Source organism: Malaclemys terrapin, chromosome 12, assembly GCF_027887155.1.
Source record: "Malaclemys terrapin pileata isolate rMalTer1 chromosome 12, rMalTer1.hap1, whole genome shotgun sequence".
Taxonomy (NCBI): domain Eukaryota; kingdom Metazoa; phylum Chordata; order Testudines; family Emydidae; genus Malaclemys; species Malaclemys terrapin.
Genome location: NC_071516.1, coordinates 7356958 through 7378542, shown reverse-complemented (window position 1 = coordinate 7378542; position 21585 = coordinate 7356958). Strand labels below are relative to the sequence as shown.

The window sequence follows — 21585 nt, the reverse complement described above, 5'->3', positions numbered from 1 at the left end:
ATTTTGGGTTAGGAGACTAGTGTTTTCAGTCACTTTTTTACATTCATCCTGAAAGAAAGGCAGGGGTTACGCCCAACCTGTAACAGCAAGGTTTGTCCAACCTGCCACAATACCAATCTCCTCTTGCACAAATGGAGCTGTGATTTGGTTCAGGGGTACAAGACATGGTTTTTAGCCTATTTGCCTCTGCTTTGTTTTAGTGAGCTGGCACAATTATCAACATATACAAGAATTCTTTGAAGCACTGGAAGCAGGATCCTCATGGTCAAATGTGCTGCAAACTGATAAGAGCAGAGGAGCAGGTAGCATGGAGAGAGTAGGAAACCAATTCCCTGGATTTGCTATTGTAAGATTGAGACATTTTAAATGTTAACACACTTGCAGCCCTACTGAGGAAACCGTTTTCCTTTGCAGAAAGGTCCAGAAAAGACTTCAAGTTTCATTGATTTGTAAACCATCATAAAACTCTAGAAGTAGCCCCAATAAAGTAATTAGACTAAAATTGAGTGTAGATGTTCACTCTCCAGCTCATACACACAACCTACACATAGTCACAAGCCACCGTTCTGTGTGCAATGGGCATTCACTCTTTGTAATTAGAAGCACATGTATAGACAAACCATATTATACATCTACTGGTGATTATGCTTATTATTTAAAAAAGAGGCATATTTCTAGGGACAGATTTTCAAAATAAATTAAAAAAATAGTAAGAGACGCAACTATGTGTACATATTGTCCCACAGCCACAATGTGCTGCTATTTTGAAAATCTAGTCCTAGAAAAAGAGAAAAATAAAAAAACTAGCAAGTGCTTTTTGAAATATTCATTTATTTAGGAAGCTCAAAAATATGCTTTTCCTGTTGACAGCATCCCTTAATATTCTAAGCACTAAATCAACTAACGGTGCATAGGAATTGTCTATATTTGTGCTATATTTTATCATGGGGTACAAATTCAAAATGTTACAGCAGTGATATTTTCCTCTACATGGGATACCAAGATTTTTAAAGCAGTTTTTTGCATGCCTGACTTGACTATGCCTCAAACGCTAATCACACACAAGCATTACATATGTTAAATCTCTAAAGATAAGAGTTGTCCCCCATTTTCTCCTCACTTTATTCTAAACAGAGCTTGAAAAGCACTCATGTGGCAGGATAAATATCACTTTAAAAGGATAGTAACAACTGGAATGTGATCCAAAAGATTAACTAAAGATGCCACTGGTTAGGTTGGCAAACTAAAGCCAGAGTTAAAATTATTTGTTTTTTTCCCCCTTCATGCAACATGAATCAATTGCACAAACACTAAATCGGAAATAATTGCCTCGGAAGGAGTAAGGGAGACAAGGATCTGGGGGTTAAAGTGGATAACAAACTAAATACAGGTCAACAATGTGATACTGTTGCAAAAAGAGTGAACATCATTCTGGGATTTATTAGGAGGAGTGTTGTAAACAAGACACGAAGTAAATCTTCCACTCTACTCAGCGCTAATTAAGGCCTCATCTGCAGTAGTGTGTCCTGTTGGGCACCACGTTTCAGCAAAGATGTGGACAAATTGGAGAAAGTCCACAAGAGAGCAACAAAAATGATTAAGGTCTAGAAAACATGACCTACGAGGAAAGATGGAAATAATTGGGTTTAGTCTGGAGAAGAGAAGACTGAGGTGGGACATGATAACAGACTTCATGTATATAAAATGTTGTTATAAAGAGGAGGGTGATAAATTTTTCTCCTTAACCACTGAGGACAGAACTAATGGGCTTAAATTGCAGCAAGGGAGATTTACTGTAAGGATAGTTATGCACTGGAACAAATTACCTTGGGAAGTTGTGGAATCTCTGTCATTGGAAGATTTTAAGAACAGGTTAGACAAAACACCTGTAAGGGATGGCCTATTCTAGATAATAGTTTTCTACCTCAGTACAGCGGATTGGACTAGATGACCTATTAAGGTCCCTTCCAGTCCTTCACTTATATGATAAAAACTCAGTGTTGTTTTTAGAGTTTATCTGAATCAGGCTAAAAGTTGTCATCATTCTTTCAGGCCCAGATTTTGAAATCTAGACAGCGTATCTTGCAGCAGAATTCAAGTCTGGCTCACCACAGAGTGAACAAGGCCATGCGTATGAAATGGAACCACCACCAATTTTGTCAATGCCACTGATGCTGTTTCCTGGCTATTGGCTCTATGTAAGTACAGACACACTGCACCCTAGCTTTACCAAATCCCAGCATGAACATTTGCAGCAGCCTATTTGACATTGCTGTGGAGACCACCATCCTAGCACACAAGAAACATAGAAGTCCCTTGTAGAGTCACTCCACCTGCTTCCAAATAGGGTGACCAGAAGTCCCGATAAAATCGGGACCATCCTGATATTTAGGTGTTTGTCCCACGTCCCGACCGATCTTTGGTCGGGATGCAATTTGTCCCGATATTTCGCTCCGCCGGCAGCACTCGGCTTTTTTTTTTTTTTGCTCCGCTGGCGGACCCCCCGCCCCCACATATGTCCCGATATTTTCTTCCTCTCATCTGGTCACCCTACTTCCAAATCACAGAAGGCCTTGTTCTCTTCATGAATGGGATGAATTTTCCCCTTCCACCTCTGCAAAGGCTGAGAGCAGCTGAGCTGTTTATCAAAGAAATTTCTCATTAGTTCTGCTGATGTATGCACTGCAAATGACAACCTCATAATTCAAATAAAAAATGTGGAACACACTCGAAAATGTTTTTGAATGACTAATTTAAAAAAATCATAAACAAGCACAATAAAGATCTCACTTGCCTTTCAGAACCATTACAGTTAATGTCAGTTGTTAAATAAATTGTTTGGTTTTGAAAGCACCATCCTTGTTCAGAATGGTAAAGAAACGGAGCAATCTGATTAGCAAAACATCCACCATTGCTCAAGCAACTGTTTCTCATGCCATTCTTCTTCTCTGAAGCCTCTCAAATTGTAATACTCTTTGTCTTGTTAAAAAGTAGTAATGATATAACTAAAATATGTGCATGGATTTCAGAAAAAGACAACAAATCTCTGTAGATGTTTATTCTACTTACAGTAACAAAAACCTGTGAAGTCCCACATTTTAATGTACAGTGATATATTTTGCAATATAAAATACAATTTACAGAAATTTCTATCAAGTAAACCTAAACAAACACTTGATTTTTGCATACTTGTATGTATGTCTTTAAATTAGAAACATCCCAGTAAAAAGAAAAAGAAAAAAATCTTACATCATAGTAGATGTTTGCATTTAATACCACCTCTTTCTGCATTTTATCATTTTGACTACCGGTTTCAAATACAGCCCATCATTTAAATCAGCCGAGTCCTTGATATTTAAGGAGTTCAAAGATGCACCAATATAAAGTGTAAAATCTGTAGTGATGTATATGGAATAGTGCTACTTATAATGTAGACTTCAAGATGCAAATGTTAGTAGGAATCTAATTTTACATTTGCAAAACTATTTTATAAAAATATCAAAATATTTACCCAACTGCAAATGTACAAGTTCAAATAAATTAGCAGGGTTTTCTCTGTTTCACACTTCAGAATTATGTACTTGAAGAATACATGAAAAGTAGCAGTACGCTGTATTGCACAGTGAAACGCTTTCCGTCAAGCTATCGCATTAAACTAATATCACCTTTTCCATTTCAAGCTTTATGCAAATGTTTATTTTCAGTGGCCAACTTTTAAATACACCATCAACATTATTATGGATTGCCAAAAAGCACTGACATTTTAGTTCGGGAGCAAAATACTTCTTGTCAATAAATTACAGAAAAAGTGGAGCAAATCCTTAAACTTCTAAATAGAAACATTCTGCAAACAAAATGCTTTGAAAGAATCAGCATAACCAAAATAATAGCTTTAGTAGTATATTTAACCAGCTTATTTTCCATTCCTTTGGTTTACCAGTTTATTCATTTACAAATTTTAATGATTTGCCAATGTATGATATTTTTAAAACTTCAGAGTTCCACTGGATATAGAGGTGTTATATTTTCTCTAATTATATTTTTGTAAAAATGCAATATTTAAAACCTTGCAGCCTCATGAAAAAAAAGTTATTTATGTAGAAGCCTGTGTTTCTTGGTTGAACTCTCAACAGCTGGATTCCATAACTCAAAATACCTTTATATAAAAAGGAAGATAGTGCACTTTTAAACTTGTCATTTCATATTCAAATACTCTGTCAGTTACAAATAAGTAATAACACTGTTCTTTTGCAGCCATTTCTTAAATACACACAACCCATCCATTGTAAGATCACAAGACAACAATATCAGACTCCTCTTGTAAAGCATGTGCTGTAGAAACAACTTTTTACACCGAAATACTACATAAATGAGATGTAAAGTTATGGCTCCTAAGGTTTTGATTAGATTCTCTTATAAAATTACAATTCAAGTTACTGGAAAACATAACTTTGTAATCTTAAAAAGCAATATGCTCTTTGTAGACTTTTTCCATTTCTATATTAATTGTAAATGGAAATTTTAAGATAAAGGTGTAAGTAGAAAAAAAGAAAATCTCATAACTCTTAACGCTGTGAATTTTTGTAAGAAAAACATTATGCACAAAATGCTGCAAGTTAAAGTCCAGTATGTTCTTGCTCCGTATCTGTTTGAATATTCTCTCATTCACAGTTGTTAAAAAACTGTTTTAATTTGTCAACACATTTTGTAAGGCTGGCTTTACAAGGGCATTCTTGTAAAGATGAGAATATACAGTATATACAGGAGACCTCGAGTTCTTGCTTCTTTTTGTGTGTGAAAAATTAATCATTATTTATCAGGTACAATTAATTATGAATTGTTTCTATGTCTGATTAGTGGAAGATGAAGCAACTTCTGTTTCTGCTGGCTTTTGAGTTTCCTGCTGTGGTTCGGGCTTCAAATCTTTACCACTTTCCCTACTTTTACTTCGGTCTTTACGATCTTTTCCTCTGTCTCTGTCCCGGTCTCTATCCCTCTCTCGATCTCTTTCTTTCTCCCTGCTTCTATCTCGGTCTTTATCTCTGTCACGATCCCTGTCCCTGCTTCTTGATCTGTCCCTATCACGTCTTCTGTGGGAATCTCTTTCTCTGGTTCTGGCTCTCTCTCGGTCTCTGTTTCTTTCCCATTCTTTTGCCCGCTCCAAATCTTTCTCCCTATCTTTGTTTTGGTTTCTCTCTCTGTTTTTATCCCAGTCTTTGTCTCTGTGTCTCTCCCAGTCCCTTTCCCTGTCTCTATTCCAGTTTCTCCCATGATCTCTTTCCCAAGGTCTGCCATGTTCCCTATCCCTTCGTCTTTCTTCAAACCCTCTATTTTGTCGATTCTCTGACTGCTGACTTTCTGGCTGATCTAATACCTTTTCTTTATTTCCTCCTTCAAACCTCTCCCTCTGCCTCCCTTCAAAAGTCTGACCTCTAAATTCAATATTTTTGCCCTCTCGGAAATCGGACACCGGCCATTGTGCTTCTGACTCAGGTCCTTGTCCTGAAAGATTAGGAAGAGAAGCAGATGGTCCTGCTTCATCCCACATCTCCTTCCTGTGTTGCGGTGGATGACTTGGAAGTTCCAGGAGTGGTCTAGGGGTTGGTTTCATACCTTGTGGAGGTTGCCCTTGAAAATGAAATCTAGAAGGGGGAGGTTCATTTTGTTCTGGAAATAATGCAGGTGTAGTTCCTCTTGGTCCTCCAAAATGAGGTGGGGCTGGCCCTCTCTGGTTTGGAAATCTGGGTGGTGGACTCCCTCTCCGTTCTTCAAAAGGCGGTGGCAAAAGTCCCCTGGGGCCTGGTATGTGACTTGGAGCTGGACCTCTTTGCCCTTCAAATTGATTTGGATGAGGGCCTCTTGATCCTCCAAAATGACAAGGTGGTGGACATCTTGGCCCTCCAAACTGAGGTGGTGGAGGGCCTCCTCTCTGTCCTTTAAACTGAGATGGTGGTGGTCGTCTTTGACCTCCAAAATGAAAAGGTGAAGGCCCCCTATTTCCCATAAACTGGGGTGGTTCCGGTCCTTCAAATTGTCCAGGAGGCCTATTCATTTCATTATATTGGGAATCTGGGAAGTCTCTTTGTTCCATGTGAGGTTCCCTACGATCTTCAAACTGAGATGGCGACATTCCTCTTGGACCACCAAGATAGGAAGGTGAAGGGCCCCTATTGTCACCAAAAAGAGGAGGTGGTCCATGTTGTGTAGAAAATAATGAAGGAATAGGTCCTTTTTGTCCTCCAAATCTGCCAGGTGGAGGTCCTCTTTCTCCATCATTATTTGGAGAAGAACCATGCTCTTCTGAAAACTGTGGTGCTGGTCCTCTCTGTCCAAGAAAATTGGGTCCATGAGGTCCCACAGATGCACCAAACATCAGTGGTGGAAGCCCTCCTTTTTGCCCAGACAAAGAAAATGGAGGCCCTCCTCGGTTTTCTTCAAAGTGTTGAGGGAGAGGTCCTTTTTCTCCCTCACTTTGAACAGCTGGAGATTCAGTTTGTTCTGCAAACTGACGGGACTGAGAGTTTCTTTGATCTTCGTACTGTACTGAGGAGAGACTTCTTTCGGGTTCAAAGTGACCAGCTATCTTTTCCTGAGGTGTAAAGATTGGATTTGAAAAAGAATCTCTTCCTACTGATGGAGAATTAGCGTCTTGTGACTCATTTGACCAAGACTGACCATCATTTGGTGTAGGGAAATTGGGCTGAAAAGATGTACTGGGAGGTGTTGGAAGCAGTACTTTACGTAAAGGCTTGGATGTGGAAGTTTCTCCAGAAGCTGTTTGATTCACACTTTCCAGATGAACTTTAGCAGTGTTTTCAAACTTGACATTAGGTGCATCTTGTTCAGAGAGTGTAGCCAGTTTTTCACCTGGAACCCACTTATCCTCACTATACCCAGCCTGGGTAGCAGAAATTAATGTTTTATCTTCCTTTTCAAGTGAAGTCTGTAATGAACCTGGATAATTGGCTGGAATAACTTCTTTTGTAGGTGTCTCATTGTGTACTATTTGTGGCTTTATCCGAGAATCAGCACTATCATTATTCTCTGTTGCCATCCTTCTAGCCTGTCGAGGATCTCTACTTTGTCTCAGATCAGAGCCCTGGTTTAGCACTTGTGCTTGCTGATTTGAGGATGATGGTAAATCTGATTTTTCTGTAATTTGTTGTTCCTGCTGGAATAAATCAGACTTTGTTATGGATGATTTTGGTGGCGGTGACATTAAAGCATCAGACACTGAAAAGTGAGCCATTGAAACGCCAACAGCTGCTCTTTGTTGTCTGAGGGCTTCTTCTTGTTCTTCCAGTTGTCTTTTCTGTTCTTCTATTTGTTTGTTTAATTCATCCAACATTTTTTGCTGTTCTACCAAGGATGAGGGAGCAGACACATCAGGCACATATGGGGCGGATGTCTCCGCAGCGTTGCTTTTCACATCTGCATACATTTTATTAGGTAAATCATCAACAGTAACTTTTGCTTCTTCTAAGATCGTTTCATCTTCTGGATCATAGGCCTCATCCTCTTGTTCAGATGTTTCACAAGGCTTTTCAAGATCATACAGTTTTTCACTTTCACCAGTCTGTATTTCAAAAGCTCTGTCTGGCTCATACTCTTCTTCAGGATCATATGGTCTGTCATCTTCCTCCTCTTCTATAATTTTATCTTTAGACATCTGCCCAAACTGCTGTACAATTGGATCTAATAAAGGAGCAGCTGACACTCCATCTAGTGTAACTTGAGCTTCCTGGTTTGAAGACTGAACAGTTTCAGAGTCCTTAGTAACAGACTCAAAAGCTTTCTTTTTTCCAAAAAGAGTCTGCAAGATATGCTCAAGAGGTGTGGCTGTTTTTGAAGAACATGAAGTTGTAGAAGTTGAAGTTGTTGTGCCAGTGCCTGTTGCTGTTGCTGAAGTTGGAACTGGCAGTATCATGGTTGTTGTGGTTCCTGTTTTAATCGATGACAGTATTTTTAACACTGATGGTGTTATTGTAGATGGTTCTTGAATGGGAAGCGGTGGTGGTGGTGGGGGAGATACAGGAGGCGTTGTACTTGCAGCTGTTTCTCCAGAATAAAGAGTGTACTTTGAAGGTTTCTTTTCTTGCTGAGAAGCAATAGGGCCTTTAGGGTACACTGATACTTCAGTTTCTTCCTGTATTTGAATTCTGCTGCGCTTTTCTTCCATCTTGTCCGATTCCAGAACAGTTGCAGGACGTTTACCTTTTTGACAAATCACTAATCCAAGAATTAAATTTGGACGTGATGATTCAAGACCTGGAAGACAAAAAAAGACTGTGTTAGAAGGCAGTTATTTATCCTTAAAGCAGTAACCGATTGATCTACAACAGCAGTGAAAGCACACAAGAGAGAAAATACATACGATCAGTACAGATAGTGTGCAACTTCTGTTTGAATTGCACTGTATGTAGTTATGTCAGATTTTTCACTAGTTTTTTTTTTTTTAAAGGAAGTACACTATAGGATATTTCAGTTAAAAATATATTCTCTGATGCTTTTCTTGTGAAATATTTTTAACTGAACAAACTAGCAATAGGTGGCGGTACTAAAAATAGCAACTTCCTTATTAATATAAAAAAATCAGACCTCTGTGTTGAAAACATACTTCATTAAATATTCTATTTTCATACTATTGTACCTTGTTCACTTCTCAAAACTAACATGCTACCGCAATGGTTAAAAAAATCAAATAAGTTATCAGTAAATACACTGTAACTAATGGAGAGATAAATGGGGTAAGCCTGCTGCAATAATATATGCATTCAGAACATCTAAGTAACAAAACACGCAAAGAATTATTATTAAAACATTAGTCTCATGCCACTTGAATATTTCCAAACTATTTTCTATAGTACATTGAGAATATGGTAATTTTGTCTTTAAAAACATTTTTTAAAAGAGGTCAACGTTGTGTTTAGCTTCAAAGGAAAATGCTTAACAAAAAGGCTTATATAACTAGCCTAGTAAATTATCAAAGATAAAGAGGGACTATATAAATATTAAGATAGGTCCACATTTTTTACTCTAAATTATAATCGTACTCTTAAAGCTGTTTATTTTTGTTAACAGAGTACTGGTATTAGATTAGCTTCAAAAACTTAGTTGAGATGTGTTTAATAAGTAAATAGTAACAGTACTAAAATCATTTCCTCGTTGAAAATTTTTTATAATAATTTCAGCTCATTTTAAGGATGAAGCTATTTTTTAAAAAGAGAAGTGTAATAAAAGCAGGGAAGCTGGAGGCTTACTAGCATATTATACCAAGCCCTATCAGGCAAGTTAAGGGTAAAGTAGAGATGACGTTTGGTATTTGTGGAGGTATAAAAAGAAAAGATTTTAAAAACTGATTTGAAAATTCTACCAGAAATATGATCTGTACTGTGGAACAGCCCTTTGCACGTTATACACTAAGACACCAATTATCTGGATCACTGAGCCAACTCCAGATATGTTTAAATAATTAGAGCACAATTAGACAGGAACATAAGTTCACAGTTTATGATACAGAGGGTAGGTATGGATAATCTGGAGCCTATACCTTATACATATGTGTTTCAGTCATTAATGCCTGAATTGTTATTGTTTTAGCTGTATTATGACAGTACCTATTGGGATTGGAATCCCATTATGCTGGTGTTGTACAAACACATAGCAAGACAAAGTCACTGTCCCAAAGGGTTTACAATCTAATTTAAGAGAAGACACAATTGAATGCAGCACACACTAAAAAGGGGACAGGAGAGGCAGGACAGGAGTATCAGAAAATCGTGTGTGAACATAAATTAGCCATTGCACAATTTGATTCCAAGTAATTTTAATATATGTAAGAATTAGTAATCTTCAATGGGCATCTTCGTAGCATTACCTGTGGGCAATTTCCTGTAGGCTTCATAGTAAAAATAGATCTTGAAGAGAGGGTAAGTGGCTATATGGATCAGTTTGGAAAGGGCATTCCAAGACAGGGTGACATGGAAGAAAGCTTTAAGATGCTTGTGAGATAAATGGACAAACAGGAGTATGGGTCTGGCAGAACAGAGGCCAATGTAATGTTCAACCCTTCCATAATTGAATGTTAACTGTTTAGGGCATGGTGCTCCAGCTCTTACATAGGTGAGTAGTCTCATTACATTAATAGGATTACTCACCTAAGTAAAGGCTTCAGGATCAGGTCATTAGGAAAGCACATGCTAAATTGACAGGAAGATTTTAGGATATAGAGAAAAACATTTTGAAAGGTGTTCATAGGGACTGCTTCACTCTTTTATTTAATTCCATTCTCCCCTCCCACGCAACTTCCAATGATACTTCGGGAGGTTAATCAAGTGAACATAGGGTGGAGGGCAATGAACAAACCCATTAACATGCCTCTGGTTACAGATGTAATCTATACAAGCATTCAGATTTTTGTTTGTGTACTGTAACAAACTGAAAAGTATTTCCATAAGTAACATGACGTAAAATTTAGAAAGCTCTGCGATTATATTTTAAGCCCCTCCCCCCCAACAGTCTTTTCAGAACAGTTGTGTGTATAATAGCACATTGTGAGGACTAATGTCATCTAGTATATTTAAAACAGCTTCTTATGATGGCACTACAGTTTTACATTTCTAATTTTGTTCTTCAAATGTAGCAGGGGAACAGTATTCTTCAAACTCTTGCCTCTTTCTTCGGCTGACGAGATTCTCCTCTAAGTCTTCTACTGACATGGATGTTGCATATTTCAGTTAACTGATACTGTTGTCCACATCACACCCATTCATGGAAAATTTTATATTTTGCTTTCAGTATTTTCAGAATTACCCTGTGATATATTCCTAGGCTTCAGACTAACAAACCATTTTGTCAAACATTAATCCTTCAGCAACTGAAGCTCTCGTGTTTATCCTAACTGTATGGAGGCAGGCATTCCTCAAAGGACATCACTGCTAAGATTTAAACATTAAAGCAAGAGAATTTAAAATCATATCATGAGTCTGCTGTCAATTGTGGGGGAAACGGCACTAATCTAAAAAGTCTGAATACTTCTGAGGGCAACTGGTAAATGTACAGTGAATCTGTTTTAAGTGAATACCTAAGCAACCTGCAAAAATTGGTTGCCCACTAAAAGTCGTCTTTATAAAAAAAAATTGTAATGAAAATTTTGAGGCTACTCTACAGTGATTGCTTAAAAGAATTGGTTAGCTACTGGAAGTGGTCCTCAGCATAGGTTTAAGTATATTGAAAAACAAAGAGTGTTCTCGTCTACTAGAATTTAAATGTTTTATAGAATACATTCAGACATAACCCTACATGCCTTGATTCATGAACTCACGCAGTCTTCTCGAGTATTGCTGCTTGTATGGTATGTAACACCTCTTGTTTTGGCTCCTAACACAATACCAGTCTGCATGAGCTACATCAAATCCAATTGCTTGTACAATGTGGAGAGTTAAAGTCCCACAGTTTAGATTTTTTATTTTTTTAACTGGGGATGGTGTTTGACCATATTATTGTAAACATTCCTTTATTTTGATTTTTGTAATAAATACTGCGCTCCATTTATGTGAATTCCATGTCATAGGGATATTACTCAGACCTAAATTTAGGGTTTCACAAATACTGCCAGTTTTCTTCCCCCTCTGCCATAATTTTATTTTAAATGAGATAAACTTAAAATAAACTTAAATCAGTCATAGGAAAAGAGAGGCAAGCTGAACTGGAAGACGCTGGGACTTGCAGAGAATCTGAATTGTCTAGTGGAAAAAAGATCACATGGGTATTGAGGCGAGATGGGGATCAGGTAGGTTAGAAACTAAATGTACAGCATTCTCTTGGGAAAAGACCTTAGAAATCTTTGGTCTGTCCAAAAACAACCTATCTTGCACTCAACTGCTTAGTCAGCTGCAGCAGTTCTGATGAGTCTGGGTATCAGGAATTGAGCAAGAGACTATTTTAGCCCCATTTAAAATTATAAAATTTATTAGATAAATTCAGGGATTTGCTTAGTCAAGGATTCTATCCATCTTACTATCCCTTATAACTGCCTTGTTCAAAAGTAGAGGTAGTGAAATAGGAAAATACCCCTGATTTGTGAATGTTTGTGGATATAAATGTTAAGTCTGGTTCACTATGAATTGAGGGGTCAATTTCTTATTTGCAAGTTTTCGGATGACCATTATGTAGTCATGTAAATGTTGACAAATCCTGAAAGTTTCACCAACTTCTATTTGTTCAAAAATCCTTATTAGGAGTTTGCTCTTCTTTTGTCTTTAAAGTTTCAGTTATCTAAGCAGGAGTAGACACAATCCTTGTGACTTAAGTGACTAGTCACAGCTCAAATTAAAAACACAATAATTTACTCATTTGTTTAAAAAAAAAAACCCTCATAGGATGGAAACTACTCGGTGAAGCAGAAATTAAGATCTGTTTGCAAACTACTCATTAACTAAAAAAAAAGAGTGAAAAATTGTAACAAAATATTTGAACCAGCACTAGTCAAAAAACTAATAGCATTCAAAAACTTTATAAAATGTATTAAGTATTTACTCAAGAAATCAGATCTGTCTAGAGCTTGATAATTGTCCTAATCCATGATTATCTATTTTGATATTGTAACTTAATAGTTCATATCAAACTGTACATAACCCTTGCCTTTCAATTATCATATATTCCAAATTTCAGCAAAATAGGAATTTTTTAAAAGTCTGTAATCAAAACTATGCTACCATCTCATTGACATAAATTTTCATAACCCCAGACCAAAAAGTTACTCTTCTATCCAGAAGTGGTCTGATTTTGAAAGGTGCTAAGCACGTGCAGCAACTTGAATTCAAAGAGATTTGTGAGTGACCAGCACTTCTAAAGATCAGACAACTTCTAAGCAGATGTCCAAATATCGCTTTAAGTGTCTAATTTGAGGAACCAAGGTTTGAAAATGTCGACCCCATTCTCCAACTAACCCCTAACAACTGGTTTTCAGGTGGTAAGGCATTTTAAAAGTGCTGTAAACTAATGTAACAAAATGAATTTAGTAGGTATATTTTAATGATGAATTAGTTTTTATATATATAAATAAAAGGCTTTTATCCCACTACATGTTTGAAGTCTAGCTGCTGATTTTGTTAAACTGTGGCCATAGAAATACAGGATACCGCAATGCTCATTTCCCCATATGCTTGCCTTTCTACTCCTTACGTACATCTTTTACAATACATTTTTTTTTATTTGTATAGACCAAGATATGTTACTCTTGCTTTCATTATTGCAAGCTCAAATTAAACTCTCACTTGTAGCACATTAGATAATTCAAAACTGCCACTGGAGTTTTGTTCTCAGTTTTAAAGTATGCACTGATGAAGTAGGTTAAAATATACTTGCTGAATGGAATAGTCTTCTTTTTCTATGATGAATATTTGTGCCATCTTCTTCCACAGTCTTTAATATATCTGCTGAGATTAAAGAGTCTACTTCTACATAAAGGATACACCTATTGTTGTAAAGATTTATCTTTCCAGAAGTCTGATATTCAGGTATTTTAGTGCACTATAAGTAGTGTGGGAAGAATCTGTATTCTTCCACATTTTCAGAAAAAATATTTACCATTGTAATTAATCAAATTGATATGCCAACATTTATGCAATGTTTTCTACGGGGACAGAATAGATTGCTTTTTCATTAAAATGCATCTACTTTAAATTAATAAGGTATTTGACAGGATTTCATGTCACATTCTCACAGGAAAACTATAGAACTTTGAATCAGAGATGTAGAAGTGGATAAAAACTGTAAAATCAGCAATTATTAATCCTCTGATACAGGAGTTTCAGTGTCAGGTTTGGAGAAGGTACTGAGTGGAGTTCCACTGATGTCCATTCTTGTTCCATTACTATTTGCTGTTTTCATTATCGACATGGCAGATGGATGTGTGAATACATTAATATTTACAGACAATACAAAAGACAAGAGAGTTAAAAATACTATATTAAGAAGGAAACCAAAATGAAGCAAGTTTAGTGGGGCAAGAACAAAATTACATATAGGGTGGGAGAAAACTGAGGTCAAGTAGTAGGGGCACAGAGAAGAGTTTGGGGGGGGTATTATAATGAGGTCAATACAATATAGTCGCAAAAATAAAATAAATGCAATTGCTACATAGGATGGTATTGTGGGAGTTAGTATGTAGAGAGAGAAAAAAAAAAGTCATTTCAGTTCCACTCAGAACTCAGCAGGAGCACCATGTCAGCTTTAGACACTGGATTTTAAGAAAAACCACAAATTGGATACAGTACACAGAACAACTAAAGTGAGACTTTTGAAGAAAGTAACTACATTCAGTCCACAGTAAAATGAAGGGAGACACAGTAGCGTAAGTATGTAAAAGGGGTGATATGTCAAAGCCAAGGAGCAATTCCCCCCCCATCAATTAAGGAGGACAAAAAAAGGGGGGGGGAGAGTAATGGGATTGTGTTGCAGCAAAACATGTGTTTATAAATTCAAAAAGACCAATAATATAAGCATCTAGCACATCGAGATCCTGGTCCATGAGTAGGGCCCTTTGTCACTAAAATAATACAAATAAAAAAATATTGGGTAATCACCTTCACTACAGATTCAAGGTCAAATTTGACACTAATCTTTTCGGGATGATTCAAGGATAATTAAATCAATCCTGCCACACTGCAGCAGGACGGTCTAAGTGATCCAGCTGATGTCCCTCTTTCCAAAACAGAGAACCAAAAAAATCCATGAATAAGTCACCAAAAAGTGAACAATCATACAGAAAAAATGCAAGTGTTTCCACTGAATACAAAGTGTTCCGACATATCATTTTAAATTGATTTGTTTTCCTCCTTTAGATTTGTGCACCTGGTGAAGTCAAATGTAATGGAAAGGAAGCAGGATATGTGGCCGCATAGTCCAGCAGACAGGGCACAGGAGTGGGAGTCAGGAGACCTAGGCTCTATTCCAGCTCAGCCACTAACTCACTGTGTGACCTTAGAAAAGTTGTATCTTCTTTGTGCTTTTCCCATCTGTAAAATAGGGATGATTGTACTTACCCTCCTTGGAAAACTGCTTTGAGATCTACAGATGAAAAGTGCTAATTTGTGTGTGTGTGAGCCATTCAGACTATATTTAGGGATGATACAGTGAAACACAGTAAACTCCTACTGGAATAACCTGGAACTGCCACCTGATAATACTTCAGATACTATAGTATTTTGATGAGTATCTCTAATGGACATCTTCCCATTTTCCCTCAATTTTTAAATCCCAATTAAATGCAAGAAAATGGATGTGAAAGTTTTTCATGAAGCAATAGGTACAATTCTAGTTTAGAAGCCATCAGTTTCATTTGGTCAGTCTGCCACAAACAGGAGAGAAATGTATAATTTCTACTTGTATAATGGAACTCTTCTGCACAGTTCTAGTATCTTCTAGCTAGGATTTTTGAAATGTTGGCAGAAAAAGGTTTTATGTTTACTACATCATCTACTTATTGCTTGCTCACTTATATTTGTATTTTCCTTAGCAGATTTCTGATAATATGTTCTGGTTTCTTGTTAAACTGTAATTGAAGGTACAGTGAGACTGTTATGCAACATCTATGAAAACATTTATATTTAAAGAGACAATGACCACTTTCCATAAAATACTTTTATTGACTATGAAGAAAAAGAAAGCAGTAAATTCCATCTGATATTACTTGAAAATGTGGATTACAATGTTTTATGTGGTGGTATTGATACATATACACATACATAGAAGAACAGAGAAAAAGTGCTTACCTGAAAAAATTCAATATTCCTATACTGTATTTAGTTTTAAAATATTAATGCAATTAAGCACTGTTATGAAACAAACACTGAACTATCAGTTCACACTTGCTAAGAACGTCTGGTGGCAGAAGTCTAAGTTGAAGGGTCTGGTATTGGATCTTTTATTTAAACCATATGCCCTCCCCATCTTTCAGACCTAAATGTGGAATCTGCACTTAACATCTCTTTTCATCTAAAGTGTATAATATTTTCAGATTCTCTATAACACGGGTGGCGAAACTGTGGCTTGCAAGCCACATGCGGCTCTTTTTCCATTAAAGTGCTGCTCACAGAGCCCCCGCCCCACCCATTCTCCACCTATCAGACTTGGGGGAGGGTGGAAGCTCGGGACCTCTACCTTGCAGCAGGGTGGTGGGGCTTCTGCCCAGTGGGGAGGGGTGGATCTCAGGGTTTCAGCCCCACGGGAGGCACTTGCCAGGGCTTGGGGCTTTAGCAGAAGCGGGGCTGAAGCCCTGAACCCCATCATGTGCCTCCCGCGGGGCTAAAGCCCCAAGCCTCGGCAGGTGAACCCTTGCTCTCAAACTTCTGAAGATTGTCGTCTCGGACGGTCAGTAAGTTTGGCCACCCCGATCTATAGTTTGGATTCCAGTAATTCTAGGTTTAAAAGCATCCTGTAAATAATTAACTAAAAATGTTGGACTAACCTTGTTAGCAATGCCAATTAAATTAGTCTGATACCCCCAAAAAAGATTTAATTTTACACATAAAGTAGAAGAGCAATGATACTTCATAGAAACAATTAGAAAATCCCTTCTGACCTGCAGAAGTTAGGTGGTTAGTAGAATAAGAGCTTGGTGAGTGCCAATCTGATATAAATCCCTTCCTAACCCTTCTTTTTTAATAAACTGATGCCACAAAGCATATTGGCCTACTAAAGCAGAAAAGGGAAAGTCAAAACTCTTCCAATGCAGTTATCATGAACTATTTAAAAGAGGGAAAATGGCTGAAATAGTATAGTTTGCATTTGCAAAATTGTTGTATTACTTCCAATTAAGGCATAACCATCCATTAGTAAGAAATTGCATGCCACTGTATATACACTTTAAGAGAGAAGCAAATACAGGGCAGGAAAGAGATATATGTACACACAAGTAAAAATCTTTTAACCAGTAATATGTTGTATGCTATGAAAACAAAGCCAGTCCTTTGAAAGTTGTTGATACTGGCCATTTGGACACTCCCAGGTATAGAATTGGATACAATCTTTTGGCCAGTGAGTGTTTTGCCATTAGGATCATTGGCTATGGAATTCTTTTGCTTACAGTTACTATCTTTGCCCATTTTGAAGTACATTTCTTTTGGTGAAGAAGGGTCATTCTAAGATTCCCTCATTTCACCCTTTACTTCACCACCACCAACTGGAAATCCTGGTGGCAGATGCAATTCCCTCTGGAGTCCAACAGCATCACATTAGAATAATAAAAAATACACCCCTTCCTCAAGAGACAGTGTATTGTTTTTTATAACACTCCAACCTTTGCTGGCATGGAAAAATCAGCAGACACATATGTAGCATATAAAATTCAAATGACAAACAAAAGTAAAAGGCCCAGTTTTTCAAAAGTAAGTGATTTTGGGTGCCCAACATCAGACACCTTAAAGGGGCCTGATTTTCAGAAAGTGATGTTAAAATTAGGCCCCTTGAATGTCTAGTTCAGAAACCTAAACTGAGGTACTCAAATCATTAGTCACTTTTGAAAATCTTGGTCAACCCCCCTTCCTCCTCCCCCCCCCCCCCCAAAAAAAAAAAAACCAGCCAACCAACCCTCTTAATACTTTATATTTGTGAAGGGACAGATGTTCTATAAAAATAACGTTGATTTTAAAACTCAATAGCTGGTTGCAATTTCCATGTATTTTATCCATGGTATTCCTTAATTCTAGTATTTGAGAAAGATTTAATTTTAGAATTTAGAAACGTAACCTTTATCTGACTAGAGCCTAATCGATTTGTGAACTCGTCTGGGGTATAATTCACTCCTGTGCAGAAGGCCCAAACAAGGCCCATATGTGATATCTGTAAGTTCCTACTAAGAAGATTTAAAAGCATTGATTTATCCACATTTACCAGATTCTCAAGATCAGAGAAAACTAATTAAAATTAATTGAAAAAGAAAAGTTACAGAGCTAGACAAAACTCAAAAGTCAAACAAAGCAGGTACTAGGCGTAGATTATTTAAGTGCTCTCCTAAGATATATTTAAATACACTACAAAGGACTGTGGGCTCCTTCTGGCTGACTGATGGGCCAGTCCTATTCCTCTTGTTCATCATGGTCCACAGTGGAAGAGACTTTGAGTGTAGGAATTTTTTTTGTACTGAGAAGAATGGTCCAATGGTTAGGTTGCTAGCCTGGGACTCCAGAGACCCAGATTCAGTTCCCTGATTCAAAGATCTTCTGTGTGACCTTGGGCACATAACTTGGTGCCTCTGTTACTCAGTTCCTCAGCTGTAAATAAGGATAACAGTGCTTCCGCTACCTTACAGAAGCCTAATGAGGATAAATACATTACAGGTTGTGAGGTGTTCAAATACTATGATAATGGGGGCCATATAAGTACCTGATAGGTAGGAACAGACACTGCCCCTTTTGTTGCAGTCCAAGAATGGGGACCAGGAGTATGTCCCCTTCATGGATGGTTACACAGCTAGCATTTCTTCCCCGCTATCTAAGGCTGAGAATCTTCAGAATAGGCTTCTCTAAGATGGTGTGGGAGAGACAGGAAGGGAGTGGCACCAAAATATTTTTTTTACACTTGGCACAAAGAGCTGGCCCAAATATGAAACACTCCATTATTTGTGTTTAATGAGGTTTGTTGAGAACATTTTAGTGTTTGGTTGGGTCCTAATCCTATGAGCATATGGAAGTTGAGGTCATTCAGCGTCTCAAGAAAGGAGCTCAGCACACTGCAGGATCTGGTTCTTGATGTTCATTCTTTAAAGCATTTTGTAAAAACACCAGAACAGCAACTGAGTGCTGCCTGGATCTCAACTCACACTCTTTTAGCCTCTTAAGCTGCTACCTTGTGTCAAAAACAAATTCTTGTTTAGTGACTGAATTTATGCTCCTCCTTCATGAAGACATCAAATTCAAGTAAGTATAAAAAGTGCTATCTGAAGGATGAATTCACACTCCCCTCATTCTTACTTCTTCACTCAGTCATCAGGCTTACCACACAGGCAGAGGAGCAAACTGAAGCTGAACTTTACTCCCTCTGCCCGCCCTCCCTCCCCCCCTGCAAATAAAACGTATATGAGAATGATCAGGATTGTGATAATGTAATTTTCCTATACCCATTTGTAACTACCCATTGTGCAGCTAGACTACATTCCTAGGGAGTGGGGAAATGGCTTTTTTTTTTTTTTCTTTTTTTTTTTTTTTTTTTTTAAACCAAGCCAGTCTTTGACATTTAGTGATTTAGCTGGAGTTTCCAATGACCATTAGAACACAAGCATGCAGGAAAAAAGTCATAGTTAGAGTGAGGTGATGATGCTGTGAAGTTATTGCAAACGTTACCTTTCATTTGAGTAGATATCTTGATTCCTGTGCTCTCCAAAGTTGGAATTTCCTGCTGGCTTGGTGCTGATATGTGTGGGCAGTGGTGTTTTTATATAATGATTGTTCTGTATACCAAGTTTTATGGATACATTCATGCTCATAATAATGGGTAAGCCAAGCCTACTGCAGAAAGGACTGTATTGATTACAGGTTATTTTATCTTTGGGGCAAAGAGTTTACTTATTGCTACTCCCAAATTACAGGTTTCATTTTTACAACTATTTTTACATAATGAACTACTTTTCCATTGGTACTTACTTGAGGGCATGTATTACACCTAAAATCAGTAACATTGTTTGTCTTGGTTAGAATGTTTGAAATTATGATTTAATTTTGGGTACCATTTAGCCTCCCACAAATTATGTGCTTACCTGGTCCCTCAAAGGGCAAGAGTTTGGATGGAATTGGGTCCTTAGCACTCAGTGGGATCAGGTAGAGGTCCTTGACGTGTCTGTTGTTATTAGCTACAACACCAAACCGACCACGACTGCTAAAATAGGAGTAGAGAGAAATATAGGCAACTTCCTCTTCTTCTGTTGCAGGGTGGAAACGAATCAAGCACAGTTCCTACAATACAAAAGTACAAGGGGAAATTGTTGATCTAGTGCTAAACTAGCAAATGAAGTGCTAAATGGGATGTTACTACGTTGGACAGTACTTCACTTTTAATTAAAAGAAAAACAATATTCTATAAATTGTGGCAATAATCAACACCAATTGTCTACATTAGGGCAATACTGTAATTGAAATGAATATATCTGTGATTAAAACTATTATTTTAAATTAAAAATAGAATTAGTTTTAAGCCGTACACAATTTTGAAAACAAACTTTACTTGTCTATCTTGCATCTAAATATTGCCTCTTAATAAATCAGTAGTCTGAGCATTCCAGCAATACCGATGAAGGGAATACTCTTACTGTGATGCATCATGACAGATATTAATATTGTAAAGCATGGATTTTCCATTTCCATCGAAGTATTTTTAATGGTAAAGCCTCTTGCCTACATTACATAATCCCTTTTCCTCTTTTAAACTTGAATATAAATATTTAACATTAAAGAATTAAATTCTCTTGGTTCACTTGGTACACTCATTTACTCACAAAAGAGCAGTAAGTAAGGCATTTGAGCCATTCAAAATTGTAGAGGATCAAAATGGTTACGATGCTCAAAATACACAAATTTACATTTTTCTTCAATAAATCCAATTTAAAAACTATTAACTTTTAAATGTTTCCACTGGATTCCTGGGCATCATCTCAGATAATATTGGAGGTGTAGCAAATTAAAACTATATCAGAACTGCCAATAAATACAAGTGCAAAGTACAACACTTCGGAAGGAAAAATCAAATGCACGAATATGCAATGGGGAATAACTGACTAGGTGGTAGCAGTGCTGGATCTGGGAATATAGTGGATTACAAATTGAATACGAGTCAACAACGTAATGCAGTTGTGAAAAAGGCCAATATCATTATGGCGTGTATTAACAGGACTTGTTGTATGTAAGACATGGGAGGTAACTGTCCTGCTTTAGTCAGCATTGCTGAGGCTTCAGCTGGAGTACTGTGTTGAATCCTGGACATCACACTTTAGGAAAGATGTGGACAAATTGGAGAGACTCCAGAGAAAAGCAACAAAATGATAAAAGGTTTAGAACCCTTGACCTATGAGGAAAGGTTAAAAAAATGGGCATGGGGGGACCTGAGAACTGTCTTCAAATATGTTAATGGCTGTTATAAAGAGGATGGTGATCAATTCTCCATGTCCGCTTAAGATAGGGTAAGAGTAATGGGCTTAATCTGCAGCAAGGGAGATTTAGCTTAGATATTAGAAAAAACTTTATGTGTAGTTAAGCACTAGAATAGGCTTCCAAGAGAGGTTGTAGAATCCCCATCATCGGAGGTTTTTAAGAACAGGGGGGACAAACACCTGTCAGGTATGGTCTACATCTATTCGGTTTTGCCTCAGTACAGGGAGATGGACTTGAAAACTTCTTAAGGTCTCTTCCAGACCGACATTTCTAGGATTTTATGATTATGTTTTATAAAATTAGTTTTCTTCTTCACTGCTATACATAGGATTTTAAGTGAGTACCTTAGAAAGGGAAGATTTGAGTTTGCCAACATAATCCCAGACTGTCTTCGGTGAGATCCTCCCACCAATATGAATTGTATCTGGTAAATCCTAAACAA

General features: G+C 37.3%; 1 protein-coding gene across 4 annotated transcripts in view; it reads right to left on the bottom strand.

The window, feature by feature from the left end:
* Positions 1 to 3043: 3043 nt before the first annotated feature.
* Positions 3044 to 21585, bottom strand: part of DIDO1 (death inducer-obliterator 1) — an 88315-nt gene continuing 69773 nt past the window's right edge. For 3 of the 4 annotated variants that reach the window (XM_054046417.1, XM_054046418.1, XM_054046419.1), the window contains 3 exons: positions 21488 to 21577; positions 19757 to 19952; positions 3044 to 8268 (listed from right to left, as the gene is read on the bottom strand). In XM_054046417.1, the coding sequence (XP_053902392.1) occupies positions 4844 to 8268; positions 19757 to 19952; positions 21488 to 21577 (3711 nt within the window). In that variant the 3' untranslated portion in view covers positions 3044 to 4843. Of the gene's footprint in view, positions 8269 to 17572; positions 18276 to 19756; positions 19953 to 21487; positions 21578 to 21585 lie in introns of those variants that run through there. The other variant, XM_054046420.1, reaches the window with a different exon arrangement.